This window comes from Lissotriton helveticus, chromosome 2_1, assembly GCF_964261635.1.
Source record: "Lissotriton helveticus chromosome 2_1, aLisHel1.1, whole genome shotgun sequence".
Taxonomy (NCBI): Eukaryota; Metazoa; Chordata; class Amphibia; order Caudata; family Salamandridae; genus Lissotriton; species Lissotriton helveticus.
Window position 1 is genome coordinate 1,893,701,593 of NC_136059.1, and position 14,925 is coordinate 1,893,716,517.

At 49.8% G+C, this 14,925-nt stretch overlaps 1 protein-coding gene across 1 annotated transcript in view; it reads right to left on the reverse strand.

Annotated features, from left to right (window-relative positions):
* Nucleotides 1–14,925, reverse strand: part of LOC144820338 (uncharacterized) — a 60,986-nt gene that overhangs the window by 14,364 nt on the left and 31,697 nt on the right. Inside the window, exon 2 of the mRNA XM_078677905.1 lies at nucleotides 2,889–2,953. Coding sequence (XP_078534031.1) covers nucleotides 2,889–2,953 — 65 coding nt within the window. The remainder of the gene's footprint in view (nucleotides 1–2,888; nucleotides 2,954–14,925) is intronic.

Consider the following 14,925-nt stretch of genomic DNA (forward strand, 5'->3'; position numbering starts at 1 on the left):
AAGGGAGAGGCGTTGAGGGTGAGTGAGGGAGAGCTGTTAAGGGTGACTGAGGGTGATGCGTTGAGGGTAAGTGAGGGTGAGGGTGAGGTGGTGAGTGTGAGTGAGGGTGAGGGTGAGTGAGGGTGAGGCGTTGCGGGTAAGTGAGGGTGAGTGTGTGTGTGAGGCTTCAAAAAATAGCGACCCCCTTAAAGTAGTGTCGTTATTTGTATTAGGAAAATATTTGAGAATTGCTGAGGATGTGGGACTTGAATGTGTCTGTGGGTAGTTTTAAAAGCTGGAATTGTTGTTGGGGATGGAGAGGGAGTGAGTGTGTGCGTGAAGAGTTAATAGTGCGAGACGTACCGAAAAATGTGTGTGTGTGTCATCGTGTAACTTAGATTACTTACTATATTGCATTGAATATGAAAATGAATGCGGTGTGCGTGTAATATTGAAAGTGTACCCAGTTAGTGTGCAAGTAATGTAGAAAGATAGAGAGGGAATAAAGGGGAGACAAATGGAGAGTTATATACAAAGACAGAGAGGAAGGGAAAGTTAGGGAAAGGAAGGGAAATGGAGGGAGAGGAAGAGAAAGGGAGTGAGATGCAGGGTGATAGGGAGGGAGACGGAGAGGGAGGGAGAGAGGAGGAAAAAGAGGGGGAGTGAGACAGAGGGAGGAACACAGTTAGAGTGAGACAGAGGAAGACAGGAGAGAGGGAGGGGGAGCTATAGAGAGGGAGAGAGAGCTATAGAGATGTAGGGAGACCGCGAGAGAAAGAGAGCGAGAAAATTATGTGTATGCCGGGAGGGCTCAGTGCACGAAGCCTTCGGCTGCAGGGTCCTGTGATTAACCTCATGGTCAGTTTTATGTTGTTGCTGTCGCCCCGACCCTTAACCACTAACCCTGCCCCCACCGACGCGGTCCTTGGACACAAAGTAAACAGTAAATTATTCACCTGCGAGAAAGATTGTGAGTAGCCATGTAATAGAGGGTGTGGGCGAAAGTCCCCTTGATCGTGGATTGTGTGTATGAAAAGTTTGTTGTGGTGTGGCGAAGTGTTGCGAACGGATTATGACTGTACTATTCCCCCTAATGTTCCAATGTGCCTGTGAATAGTGTATTAAGTGTAAGGTCAAGTTTTTTTTTGGGTAGGCAGCTAATCCTGGCTAATGTGTTATTGGATGTGTGCTTGTGAAAATGTAATACTAGTAGTTGTACGAGCGGCTGTTTCCGTGTGTCAGCTTGTAACTTGGATTACTAACTGTGCAAGTAAAGCTGCGAATGAATGCATTCTGCGTAAATGTTGTAAAGTGTTGCCTGTTTACGTGCAAATTAATGTGCAATTAGAAGTTCTGACTGAAAGTTTGGTGCTGTAGTGGCGAAGTGCTATGATGTTACATTGCGTAGGAGTTGCACGTGCTGTATAAGGGTGGCAGTCAGTGTTTTGCCTAATGTGACAGGCTGTGTGTGATTAGTGTAAGATGCAGTGTTTTGCCTAATGTGACAGGGTGTGTGTGATTAGTGTGCTATAGAGAGGGAGGGAGACGAAGAGAGAAAGAGAGCGAGAAAATTATGTGTATGCCGGGAGGGCTCAGTGGACGAAGCCTTCGGCTGCAGGGTCCTGTGATTAACCTCATGGCCAGTTTTATGTTGTTGCTGTAGCCCCGACCCTTAACCACTGACCCTGCCCCCACCGATGCGGTCCTTGGACACAAAGTAAACATTAAATTTGTCCCCTGAGAGAAAGATTGTGAGTAGCCATGTAATAGAGGGTGTGTGTGAAAGTGCCCTTGTTCGTGGAATGTGTGTATGAAAATTTTGTTGTGGTGTGGCGAAGTGTTGCGAACGGTTTATGGCTGTACTATTCTCCCTAATGATACAATGTGCCTGGGAATAGTGTAGTAACTGTAAAGTGAAGTGTTTATTTTTGTAGGCCGCAAATCCTGGCTAATGTGTTATTGGGTGTGTGTTTGTGGAAAGGTAATACTAGTAGTTGTACGAGCGGCTGTTTTCGTGTGTCAGCTAGTAACTTGGATTACTTAATGTGTGCCAGTAAAGCTGCGGGTGAATGTTGTAAAGTGTAGCCTGTTTGCGTGCAAATAAATGTGCAATTTGAAGTTGTTCCTGAAAGTTTGGTGCTGTAGTGGCGAAGTGCTATGATCTTAGATTGCGTTTGAGTCGCACGTGCTGTATAAGGGTGGCAGTCAGTGTTTTGCCTAATGTGACAGGCTGTGTGTGATTAGTGTAAGATGCAGCTCTGTTGACTCTTGAGTCCGATCATCCAGTTTACTGTTTTGCTATGAAGCTGTCAATGAAAGCGTAATGAGTGTTCTAATGTGGTCGCACTCATTTCGGCGTGCGTGTGATATAGTATGTGTTCCTAACAGTGTGTGCGTGAAAAGTTAATACTAATAGATGTAAAAAAAAGGGTGGGTATGTGTCATCTTGTAACTTGCACTGGTTACTGTGTTACATTTAATCAGAGAATGGAAGCGGTATGCATGTAATCTTGAAAGATAATCTGACAAGGTGTGTGTGAGTAGTGTAAGCTGGAGCTCTGTTCACTGTTCAGTCCGATCATCCTGTTTACTGTATTGCTGTGAAGCTGTGAAAAAAATCGTAAGGAGTGTTCTGTTGTGGTTGCACTCAATTCGCCGTGCGTGTTATATAGTATGTGTTCTTAACCGTGTGTGCGTGAAAAGGTAATAGTAACAGACGTAAAAAGGTGTGTGTGTCATGTTGTAATTAGGAGTAGTTACTGTGTTGCATTAAATATACGAATGAATGGGTGTGTGTCAAACTTATGTTGTGCCTTGAATTATTGGAAGGAATGTTCTGTGTGGCGAGTCGGAGTGTTAGGAACGGAAGTAAAAATTGTGTAGAAGAGTGAACAGTTGGCTGTACTTACATGATATATGTTGGTGCGCAGTTTCTTTCCCCCTATCAAGGAAATGTTGAAAGCGTACCAATAACCTACAAGAGATAACGATAAAAAAAACAATATGTATCGGTTGGTTTAAACAAAGGTATGACCTGTTTGAGAAATTACGTAGTCCTTTGCTAAGTATTACCATAGAAAATGTAGATTTGCAAACAAACATGTCGCAGAATAATTTAACAGAGGTGCGATGTTGATATAGTAACAGTTCTAATAAACGCAAGTAAATGTATCAATACTGTCCCTTAGATGTATAGAAATAAAACTTGCATGCACTTACGTTCTAAGATTGAATGCCGTAATTTTTCAGTGGCTGTTGGTCGATAGCAGCAAGTACAGCGCCGTTCTGTAAGTCGAAGTTCTGTCCTCGCAGGTAAAAAGAGAGTATGACTTAAAGTGACCCGTCCCTCTGCTTAAATAGGGGGTAACGATGCAAGAATATATATTTTTTTTTTTGGTTTAAGAAAGGATCAAAGCTTTTAGTCCTTCCCTTGCCCCAAGGAAAAGTCACACTAGCTGATGTGCGCGACTTGGAAGTGTGAATGTTTGAATGTGTATGCAGATGGAGTTTCGACATTGGCGCGCCAGTAGACTTCCCTGGGCAACTCCCTTAAGCCCACATAAGATTTTGCTCGGAACTGACAAAGCAAAGGGCCTTTTTTTTTTACGTTAGTGTAATTAGACTTCAACTGTCTGCTCGAAGTTACACTTAAAAATGGCATATATAAAGCATCCAAAGTATACAAAGTTTCACTTTTAAACATACAACTCTTGTAATATACTGGCTCAAAGTTGTGGCGTTTATGTTTAGTATGAAAATACTGAAAATTGCTGCGGATGCGTCCATAAATGTGTGTGTGGCAACGTGAAAATACAGTGGGTGAATGAGAAAGATGGTCGATGATTTTGTTTGGCAAAAAAGAAATGTAAAGACAGGTGTGGTGCTGAACGGGTCAGAGGCCGGATGCAATATTTGCCATAAAAGTTGTGTTCTTCGTTTTATTATGAAAATCGTGAACATTGCTGCGTAAGTGGCCCTTAAATGTGTCTGTGGGTATTTTTAAATGCTAGGATAATTTTGGCTGTGTGTGTACGTGTTGTAAATACAGAATTTCGCTGCGGGTGCGTCCCTTAATGTAAGTCTTGTAATATACAGGCTCAAAGTTGTGGCGTTTATGTTTAGTATGAAAATACAGAACATTGCTGCAGATGCCTCCATTAATGTGTGAGTGTCACCGTAGAAATACAGTGGGAGAATGAGAAAGATGGTCGATGATTTTGTTTGCCAATACATAAATGTAGAGACAGGTGTGGCGAAATGTTATGAGCTGATATATGATACTGAATGGGTCAGAGGCTGGATACAATATTTGCCATCAAAGTTGTGTTGTTAATTGTAATATGAAATTCGTGAGCATTGCTGAGGATGCGGCCCTTGAATGTGGCTGTGTGTAATTATAAATGGTGGGATTGTTGTTGGTGTGTGTGTACGGCATGGTATGTAGACTATAGGAGTTTTGGTTAAAAACCATAACCTTTACAGACGCCATTTTCGACCTTACTGTAATTTGACTCTAACTGTCTGATCCAACTTACGCTTAAAAATGGCATGAGGAGTTGAGGGTGAGGGTGAGTGAGGGTGAGGTTGAAGTGTTGAGTGTGAGTGAGGCTAAGAGTGAGGGTGAGTGAGGGGTTCAGTGTTAGTGTGGGTGAGATATTGAGTGTGAGTGAGGGTAAGGGTGATTGAGGGATTGAGAGTTAGTGAGGGTGAGGGGTTGAGGGTAAGTGATGGTGAGGTGTTGAGTGAGGGTGAGGGTGAGTGAGGGTGAGGGGGAGGGGTTGAGGGTGAGTGAGGTGTTTAGGGTGAAATGTTGAGGATGTAGGTGAGGGGTTGAGGGTGAGGGAGGGTGAGTGAGGGTGAGGGGTTGAAGGTGAGGGGTTGGGGGTGAGGGTTGGGGTTGAGGGGTTGAGGGTGAGTGGCGTTGCGTGTGTGAGTGGCGTTGCGCGTGTGAGTGGCGTTGCGTGTGTGAGTGGCGTTGCGTGGCTGAGTGGCGTTGCGTGGGTGAGTGGCGTTGCGTGTGTGAGTGGCGTGGCTGAGTGGCGTTGCGTGGCTGAGTGGCGTTGCGTGGCTGAGTGACGTTGCGTGGCTGAGTGGCGTTGCGTGGCTGAGTGGCGTTGCGTGGCTGAGTGGCGTTGCGTGGCTGAGTGGCATCGCGTGGCTGAGTGGCGTTGCGTGGCTGAGTGGCGTTGCGTGGCTGAGTGGCGTTGCGTGGCTGAGTGGCGTTGCGTGGCTGAGTGGCGTTGCGTGGGTGAGTGGCGTTGCGTGGCTGAGTGGCATTGCGTGGCTGAGTGGCGTTGCGTGGCTGAGTGGCGTTGCATGGCTGAGTGGCGTTGCGTGGCTGAGTGGCGTTGCGTGGCTGAGTGGCATTGCGTGGCTGAGTGGCGTTGCGCGTGTGAGTGGCGTTGCGCGTGTGAGTGGCGTTGCGCGTGTGAGTGGCGTTGCGCGTGTGAGTGGCGTTGCGCGTGTGAGTGGCGTTGCGCGTGTGAGTGGCGTTGCGCGTGTGAGTGGCGTTGCGCGTGTGAGTGGCGTTGCGTGGCTGAGTGGCGTTGCGTGGCTGAGTGGCGTTGCGTGGCTGAGTGGCGTTGCGTGGGTGAGTGGCGTTGCGTGGCTGAGTGGCGTTGCGTGGCTGAGTGGCGTTGCGTGGCTGAGTGGCGTTGCGTGTCTGAGTGACGTTGCGTGGCTGAGTGGCGTTGCGTGGCTGAGGGGCGTTGCGTGGCTGAGTGGCGTTGCGTGGCTGAGTGGCGTTGCGTGGGTGAGTGGCGTTGCGTGGGTGAGTGGCGTTGCGTGGGTGCGTGGCGTTGCGTGTGTGATTGGCGTGTGTGAGTGGCGTTGCGTGGCTGAGTGGCGTTGCGTGGCTGAGTGGCGTTGCGTGGGTGAGTGGCGTTGCGTGGGTGAGTGGCGTTGCGTGGGTGAGTGGCGTTGCGTGGGTGAGTGGCGTTGCGTGGGTGAGTGGCGTTGCGTGTGTGAGTGGCGTTGCGTGGGTGAGTGGCGTTGCGTGTGTGCGTGGCGTTGCGTGTGTGCGTGGCGTTGCGTGTGTGAGTGGCGTGTGTGAGTGGCGTTGCGTGGCTGAGTGGCGTTGCGTGGCTGAGTGGCGTTGCGTGGGTGAGTGGCGTTGCGTGGGTGAGTGGCGTTGCGTGGGTGAGTGGTGTTGCGTGGGTGAGTGGCGTTGCGTGTGTGAGTGGCGTTGCGTGTGTGAGTGGCGTTGCGTGTGTGAGTGGCGTTGCGTGTGTGAGTGGTGTTGCGTGTGTGAGTGGCGTTGCGTGCCTGAGTGGCGTTGCGTGGCTGAGTGGCGTTGCGTGGCTGAGTGGCGTTGCGTGGGTGAGTGGCGTTGCGTGGGTGAGTGGCGTTGCGTGGGTGAGTGGCGTTGCGTGGGTGAGTGGCGTTGCGTGGGTGAGTGGCGTTGCGTGGGTGAGTGGGTGAGTGGCGTTGCGGGTGAGTGGCGTTGCGTGGGTGAGTGGCGTTGCGTGGGTGAGTGGCGTTGAGTGGCGTTGCGTGGCTGAGTGGCGTTGCGTGGCTGAGTGGCCTTACCGTAATTCGACTTGAACTGTCTGCTCCAAGTTACCCTTCAAAATAGCATGAGGGGTTGAGGGTGAGTGAGGGTGAGGGTGAGTGATGGTGAGGCTGCTGCGGATGCGCCCCTTAATGTGTGTGTATAAGAAATATGGTAGTTATCCAAAAGAAGGCAACATCGGAAATGTTTCACTGAAGGCAACATAGGAAATCTTTAGTCTGTACAAGCGTCGACGTAGAATAGGCCGATTTTAAATACCACGCTGTAGAGGGAAGTTGTGAAATACTAGGCATGGTTATGTAAAGTAAATAAGTTTTGTTAAAAAAACATCACGTTTCTAGTGTTAGTATTTTCGTTCAGTGGGATTGTTTAAGTTTAGCGAAAAAGCATCACGTTTCTAGTGTTAGTATTTTCTTTCAGTGGGTTTGTTTTTGGGGGGGTTTGTTGTTGTTCTCGAGGTAACACCCGGCTCGCATCCTGCTGTTCTAAATTAGCACATCCCCAAAGGAACTTCACAAGTGATTACAATCTTGACGACGGCGCTTAAAGTAGTCTAGCATCCTGGAGTTTTGTTAACGAAAGCCTTGGAGTCTGTGGCCTGGCTTTGTGTTCATGTAAATGGTATTAAAGAATGGTCCCAGCAGGTCCGTCGTATTGTTGGGGGTTATGGCGGGTTGCGAGGACTGTTTAGTCACGTGGATGTGCTAGAGGCTCTGTGATGTCACTCTGTGTCGGAGGAGGGAAATAGTAGGCCCGTTGAATTGAACTGACTCTGTGTGTTTCATTCCGTTTATAAACATGTCAAAATATTACATTTTTTTTAGGTGCAATGCTATAGATACAAGCGCTATTTTTGGCGTAGCAGGCTGTAGAGGGAGGGGTGGGAATAGTAGGTCTGCTGATTAGGGAATGTACAAGGCCATGTTGCTTGTAATGCGTCTGTCATTATTTCATTTTGTCGACGATTTCACTTTCAAGTCTTTTTGTGTTCTGAGAGCCTGGCTGTGTGCAGGGACAGAGAGGGGAGGTGCTGGCGTCTGGGGAGGGGGAGTTGAATTGCGAGCCTGGATGTGTACGGGAACAGAGGGAGGAGGTGCTGGCGTTTGTGGGTTGTAATATTAACTGTTTTTTAGGTGCAATGCTATACATACTAACGGCGTTGCGTGTGTGAGTGGCGTTGCGTGTGTGAGTGGCGTTGCGTGTGTGAGTGGCGTTGCGTGTGTGAGTGGCGTTGCGTGTGTGAGTGGCGTTGCGTGTGTGAGTGGCGTTGCGTGTGAGTGGCGTTGCGTGTGTGAGTGGCGTTGCGTGTGTGAGTGGGGTTGCGTGTGAGTGGCGTTGCGTGTGAGTGGCGTTGCGTGGCTGAGTGGCGTTCCTTGGGTGAGTGGCGTTGCGTGGGTGAGTGGCGTTGCGTGGGTGAGTGGCGTTGCGTGGGTGAGTGGCGTTGCGTGGGTGAGTGGCGTTGCGTGTGTGTGTGGCGTTGCGTGTGTGTGTGGCGTTGCGTGTGTGTGTGGCGTTGCGTGTGTGTGTGGCGTTGCGTGTGTGAGTGGCGTTGCGTGTGTGAGTGGCGTTGCGTGTGTGAGTGGCGTTGCGTGTGTGAGTGGCGTTGCGTGTGTGAGTGGCGTTGCGTGTGTGAGTCGCGTTGCGTGTGTGAGTGGCGTTCCTTGGGTGAGTGGCGTTGCGTGGGTGAGTGGCGTTGCGTGGGTGAGTGGCGTTGCGTGTGTGAGTGGCGTTGCGTGTGTGAGTGGCGTTGCGTGTGTGTGTGGCGTTGCGTGTGTGTGTGGCGTTGCGTGTGTGTGTGGCGTTGCGTGTGTGTGTGGCGTTGCGTGTGTGAGTGGCATTGCGTGTGTGAGTGGCGTTGCGTGTGTGAGTGGCGTTGCGTGTGTGAGTGGCGTTGCGTGTGTGAGTGGCGTTGCGTGTGTGAGTCGCGTTGCGTGTGTGAGTGGCGTTGCGTGTGTGAGTGGCGTTGCGTGTGTGAGTGGCGTTGCGTGTGTGAGTGGCGTTGCGTGTGTGAGTGGGGTTGCGTGAGTGAGTGGCGTTGCGTGGCTGAGTGGCGTTGCGTGGGTGAGTGGCGTTGCGTGGGTGAGTGGCGTTGCGTGGGTGAGTGGCGTTGCGTGGCTGAGTGGCGTTGCGTGGCTGAGTGGCGTTGCGTGGCTGAGTGGCGTTGCGTGGCTGAGTGGCGTTGCGTGGCTGAGTGACGTTGCGTGGCTGAGTGACGTTGCGTGGCTGAGTGACGTTGCGTGGGTGATTGGCGTTGCGTGTGTGAGTGGCGTTGCGTGTGTGAGTGGCGTTGCGTGTGTGAGTGGCGTTGCGTGTGTGAGTGGCGTTGCGTGTGTGAGTCGCGTTGCGTGTGTGAGTGGCGTTCCTTGGGTGAGTGGCGTTGCGTGGGTGAGTGGCGTTGCGTGGGTGAGTGGCGTTGCGTGTGTGAGTGGCGTTGCGTGTGTGAGTGGCGTTGCGTGTGTGTGTGGCGTTGCGTGTGTGTGTGGCGTTGCGTGTGTGTGTGGCGTTGCGTGTGTGTGTGGCGTTGCGTGTGTGAGTGGCATTGCGTGTGTGAGTGGCGTTGCGTGTGTGAGTGGCGTTGCGTGTGTGAGTGGCGTTGCGTGTGTGAGTGGCGTTGCGTGTGTGAGTCGCGTTGCGTGTGAGTGGCGTTGCGTGTGTGAGTGGCGTTGCGTGGGTGAGTGGCGTTGCGTGGGTGAGTGGCGTTGCATGGGTGAGTGGCGTTGCGTGGCTGAGTGGCGTTGCGTGGCTGAGTGGCGTTGCATGGCTGAGTGGCTTTGACGTTTTTGACGTCGCGTTCCGATTAGCATACGTAATCGGTAGAATTCTCCAGAACATGAGAATAGCCGGATGCGGAAGGCGTGTTCCTGTACGTGTGCTGTTGGTGCGTCGTATGATAGGTAAGAGATTCCCTCTACGTGTTTTTTTTTAATATAATGTAAAGTAGTATTGATAGTATGCATAAAATAGTTAATAATTACGAGTGTATTTATATAAATATTGACATATTTTGTTAGCGATTGTAATTATTGTACTTATGTATGTAATTTATATGTAATGAAGTGTTTTATTTATTACATATAGTATATTTAAGTTAACGAATGAATAGGAGTGTATTTTTAATAATGTTTTTTTTGTTTGTAATATTTCGAAATGATTATTAAGTCGTGTAATTAAAGTCTTTTTTTTATTATTCGATATGTAATGTATTTATTTTCTTAAAGTGTTATGTAATGTATTATTAGCAGTTGTTTGTAATTTGACGTACAAGAGCTGATCATTGAGTTTCTAAGTACTCTTTTCGCCATGAATATTGTACACTTAAAATGTATTAATTGTATTACGATTTCTTTTGTGAAGCTAAGAGACATATGTAATGTTTATTGATGATGTTTGCGCTGAATCCAAGTTGCGTAATATGTTTTTCATATTTGATGTAATTCCGTGTGATGAACTGCTATTGTTATATGCCTACGGCTTTTTGTGTAACTCATGACAATTGTGTTTAATCCGTCCGATTTACGGGATGAATAGTGCTTGTTTATTACCCAAGTTAAAAATAGGCTGTTTTACTTTTGTGTTTGTACATCCTAGTCCTCGCATCCTGACTGATATTTCTTCGTTCTTTTGTTGGTGTTATTTTGTCCTAATAATTGTTGTTTTGGTGACCTGAAGCTTGATAAACATCATTGCGCGTATTTTTACTTTGGTTGTTATTTTCTAGGATGTCTTTCTGTTGCGTATCTTGAGTGTGTATTTGAAGGGTGAATTAGGCTGTTAGTTTATTAGGGTGAATTAGGACTCAGGATTTCTATCTTGGAGTTAGAGTGTGGATTAGGATAGTTTATTTCTATTATTCCTTTTGTTGTTGTATGTGTGTGTGTGTGTGTGAGGGTGAGTGAGGGTGTGTGAAGCTGAGGGTGTGTGACGGTGTGTGAGGGAAGCTTGCACTGCTGCTGTTGGTGCTGTACCTGTTCCATGTGTAAGGGAAGCTTGCACTGCTGTTGCCTGTGCTGTACCTGCTCCGTGTGTGAGGGAAGCTTGCACTGCTGCCGCCTGTGCTGTACCTGATCTATGTGTGAGGGAAGCTTGCACTGCTGCCGCCTGTGCTGTACCTGATCTATGTGTGAGGGGAGCTTGCACTGCTGCTGCCTGTGTTGTACCTGATCTATGTCTGAGGGAAGCTTGCACTGCTGCTGTCGGTGCTGTACCTGCTCCGTGTGTAAGGGAAGCTTGCACTGCTGCCGCCTGTGCTGTACCTGATGTATGTTTGAGGGAAGCTTGCATTGCTGTTGCCTGTGCTGTACCTGCTCCGTGTATTTGTAGGGTGAATTAGGCTGTTAGTTTATTAGGGTGATTTAGGACTCAGGATTTCTATCTTGGAGTTAGAGTGTGGATTAGGATAGTTTATTTCTATTATTCCTTTTGTTGTTGTATGTGTGTGTGTGTGAGGGTGAGTGAGGGTGTGTGAAGCTGAGGGTGTGTGACGGTGTGTGAGGGAAGCTTGCACTGCTGCTGTCGGTGCTGTAGCTGTTCCATGTGTAAGGGAAGCTTGCACTGCTGTTGCCTGTGCTGTACCTGCTCGGTATGTGAGGGAAGCTTGCACTGCTGCCGCCTGTGCTGTACCTGATCTATGTGTGAGGGAAGCTTGCACTGCTGCCGCCTGTGCTGTACCTGATGTATGTGTGAGGGAAGCTTGCACTGCTGCCGCCTGTGCTGTACCTGATCTATGTCTGAGGGAAACTTGCACTGCTGCTGTCGGTGCTGTACCTGTTCCATGTGTAAGGGAAGCTTGCACTGCTGCCGCCTGTGCTGTACCTGATGTATGTTTGAGGGAAGCTTGCATTGCTGTTGCCTGTGCTGTACCTGCTCCGTGTATTTGTAGGGTGAATTAGGCTGTTAGTTTATTAGGGTGATTTAGGACTCAGGATTTCTATCTTGGAGTTAGAGTGTGGATTAGGATAGTTTATTTCTATTATTCCTTTTGTTGTTGTATGTGTGTGTGTGTGAGGGTGAGTGAGGGTGTGTGAAGCTGAGGGTGTGTGACGGTGTGTGAGGGAAGCTTGCACTGCTGCTGTCGGTGCTGTACCTGTTCCATGTGTAAGGGAAGCTTGCACTGCTGTTGCCTGTGCTGTACCTGCTCCGTGTGTGAGGGAAGCTTGCACTGCTGCCGCCTGTGCTGTACCTGATCTATGTGTGAGGGAAGATTGCACTGCTGCCGCCTGTGCTGTACCTGATCTATGTGTGAGGGAAGCTTGCACTGCTGCCGCCTGTGCTGTACCTGATCTATGTCTGAGGGAAGCTTGCACTGCTGCTGTTGGTGCTGTACCTGTTCCATGTGTAAGGGAAGCTTGCACTGCTGCCGCCTGTGCTGTACCTGATGTATGTGTGAGGGAAGCTTGCACTGCTGCCGCCTGTGCTGTACCTGATGTATGTGTAAGGGAAGCTTGCACTGTTGGGGGGAGAGAGTTGGAAGAGAGAGTGAAAGAGGCAGAAACGTGTAGAGGAATAGAAAGAGAGAAGGGATATGTAACCTGAGAGATGTGGCATAACAGAACGCTCGCTAGTGCGGGCACTGCTGCTCGGGGTATCGGCGCGATTTGTGTAAGTGGGTGACTGAAGCAGAGTGGGTGAATATATATGTCTGATGATAGTGGATGTCTGATGATTGCATGTCTGCTGGGGTGCAGGGTCAGTACAAGTCAAGCTGTAAGTTGGTGTGTGTCAGAAATGGTTGCCTCGGGGCCAACGAAGTCTGTTGCGAGGAGTGGGGGGCAGCCTTTGATGTGCGAGAGAGCTGCCGTGAAAGGCATGTAATTAGGGAGGAGGAGAAGTGGTGCTGGGGTGAATGGAGGGAAGGCAGAGAAGGGGAGGGGGGATGAATGTGACCCGGCGGGCAGGGAAGGGGGTGAGCGGGGAGAGCGGCATGAAGGTGTGAAAGCAGCAGGGGCCTGGAGTGGGGCTAAGATAACTGAGACGGCGGGCAGGGGAGGGGGTGAGCGGGGAGAGCGGCATGAGGGTGTGAAAGCAGCAGGGGCCTGGAGTGGGGCTAAGATACCTGAAGCCACTCGACACGGCAGGCAGGGGAGGGGGCGTAGCGGGGGTGTGGGAGGAGTGCGGCTGAGGGATGTTAGCGCTGAATCCAACTTGCGTAATATGTTTTCTATATTTGATGTAAATCCGTGTGATGAACTGCTATTGTTATATGCCTACGGCTTTGTGTGTAACCCGTGACAATTGTGTTTAATCCGTCTCATTTACCGGATGAATAGTGCTTGTTTATTACCCAAGTTAAAAATAGGCTGTTTTACTTTTGTGTTTGTACATCCTCGTCCTCGCATCCTGACCGAGATTTCTTCGTTCTTTTGTTGGTGTTCTGTTGTCCTAATAATTGTTAGTTTGGTGACCTGAAGCTTGAAAAACATAATTGCGCGTATTTTTACTTTGGTTGTTATTTTCTAGGATGTCTTTCGGTTGCGTATCTTGAGGGTGTATTTGTAGGGTGAATTAGGACTCAGGATTTCAATCTAGGAGTTAGAGTGTGGATTAGGATAGTTTATTTCTATTCTTTTTTTTGTTGTTGTATGTGTGTGTGTGTGTGTGTGTGTGTGAGGGTGAGTGAGGGTGTGTGAAGCTGAGGGTGTGTGACGGTGTGTGAGGGAAGCTTGCACTGCTGCTGTCGGTGGTGTACCTGTTCCATGTGTAAGGGAAGCTTGCACTGCTGCCGCCTGTGCTGTACCTGATCTATGTGTGAGGGAAGCTTGCACTGCTGCTGCCTGTGGTGTACCTGATCTGTGTGTGAGGGAAGCTTGCACTGCTGCTGTCGGTGCTGTACCTGTTCCATGTGTAAGGGAAGATTGCACTGCTGTTGGCTGTGCTGTACCTGCTCCGTGTGTGAGGGAAGCTTGCACTGCTGCCGCCTGTGCTGTACCTGATCTATGTGTGAGGGAAGCTTGCACTGCTGCTGTCGGTGCTGTACCTGTTCCATGTGTAAGGGAAGCTTGCACTGCTGTTGGCTGTGCTGTACCTGCTCCGTGTTTGAGTGAAGCTTGCATTGCCGTGGATTGTGCTGTACCTGCTCCGTGTGTGATGGAAGCTTGCACTGCTGCCGCCTGTGCTGTACCTGATGTATGTGTGAGGGAAGCTTGCACTGCTGCTGTCGGTGCTGTACCTGTTCCATGTGTAAGGGAAGCTTGCACTGCTGTTGCCTGTGCTGTACCTGCTCCGTGTTTGAGTGAAGCTTGCATTGCCATTGCCTGTGCTATACCTGCTCCGTGTGTGATGGAAGCTTGCACTGCTGCTGTCGGTGCTGTACCTGTTGCATGTGTAAGGGAAGCTTGCACTGCTGCCGCCTGTGCTGTACCTGATCTATGTGTGAGGGAAGCTTGCACTGCTGCTGCCTGTGCTGTACCTGCTCTGTGTGTGAGGGAAGCTTGCACTGCTGCCGCCTGTGCTGTACCTGATCTATGTGTGAGGGAAGATTGCACTGCTGCTGTCGGTGCTGTACCTGTTCCATGTGTAAGGGAAGCTTGCACTGCTGCTGCCTGTGCTGTACCTGATCTATGTGTGAGGGAAGCTTGCACTGCTGCTGCCTGTGGTGTACCTGATCTGTGTGTGAGGGAAGCTTGCACTGCTGCTGTCGGTGCTGTACCTGTTCCATGTGTAAGGGAAGATTGCACTGCTGTTGGCTGTGCTGTACCTGCTCCGTGTGTGAGGGAAGCTTGCACTGCTGCCGCCTGTGCTGTACCTGATCTATGTGTGAGGGAAGCTTGCACTGCTGCTGTCGGTGCTGTACCTGTTCCATGTGTAAGGGAAGCTTGCACTGCTGTTGGCTGTGCTGTACCTGCTCCGTGTTTGAGTGAAGCTTGCATTGCCGTGGATTGTGCTGTACCTGCTCCGTGTGTGATGGAAGCTTGCACTGCTGCCGCCTGTGCTGTACCTGATGTATGTGTGAGGGAAGCTTGCACTGCTGCTGTCGGTGCTGTACCTGTTCCATGTGTAAGGGAAGCTTGCACTGCTGTTGCCTGTGCTGTACCTGCTCCGTGTTTGAGTGAAGCTTGCATTGCCATTGCCTGTGCTATACCTGCTCCGTGTGTGATGGAAGCTTGCACTGCTGCTGTCGGTGCTGTACCTGTTGCATGTGTAAGGGAAGCTTGCACTGCTGCCGCCTGTGCTGTACCTGATCTATGTGTGAGGGAAGCTTGCACTGCTGCTGCCTGTGCTGTACCTGCTCTGTGTGTGAGGGAAGCTTGCACTGCTGCCGCCTGTGCTGTACCTGATCTATGTGTGAGGGAAGATTGCACTGCTGCTGTCGGTGCTGTACCTGTTCCATGTGTAAGGGAAGCTTGCACTGCTGTTGCCTGTGCTGTACCTGCTCCGTGTTTGAGTGAAGCTTGCATTGCCGTTGCCTGTGCTGTACCAGCTCCGTGTGTGATGGAAGA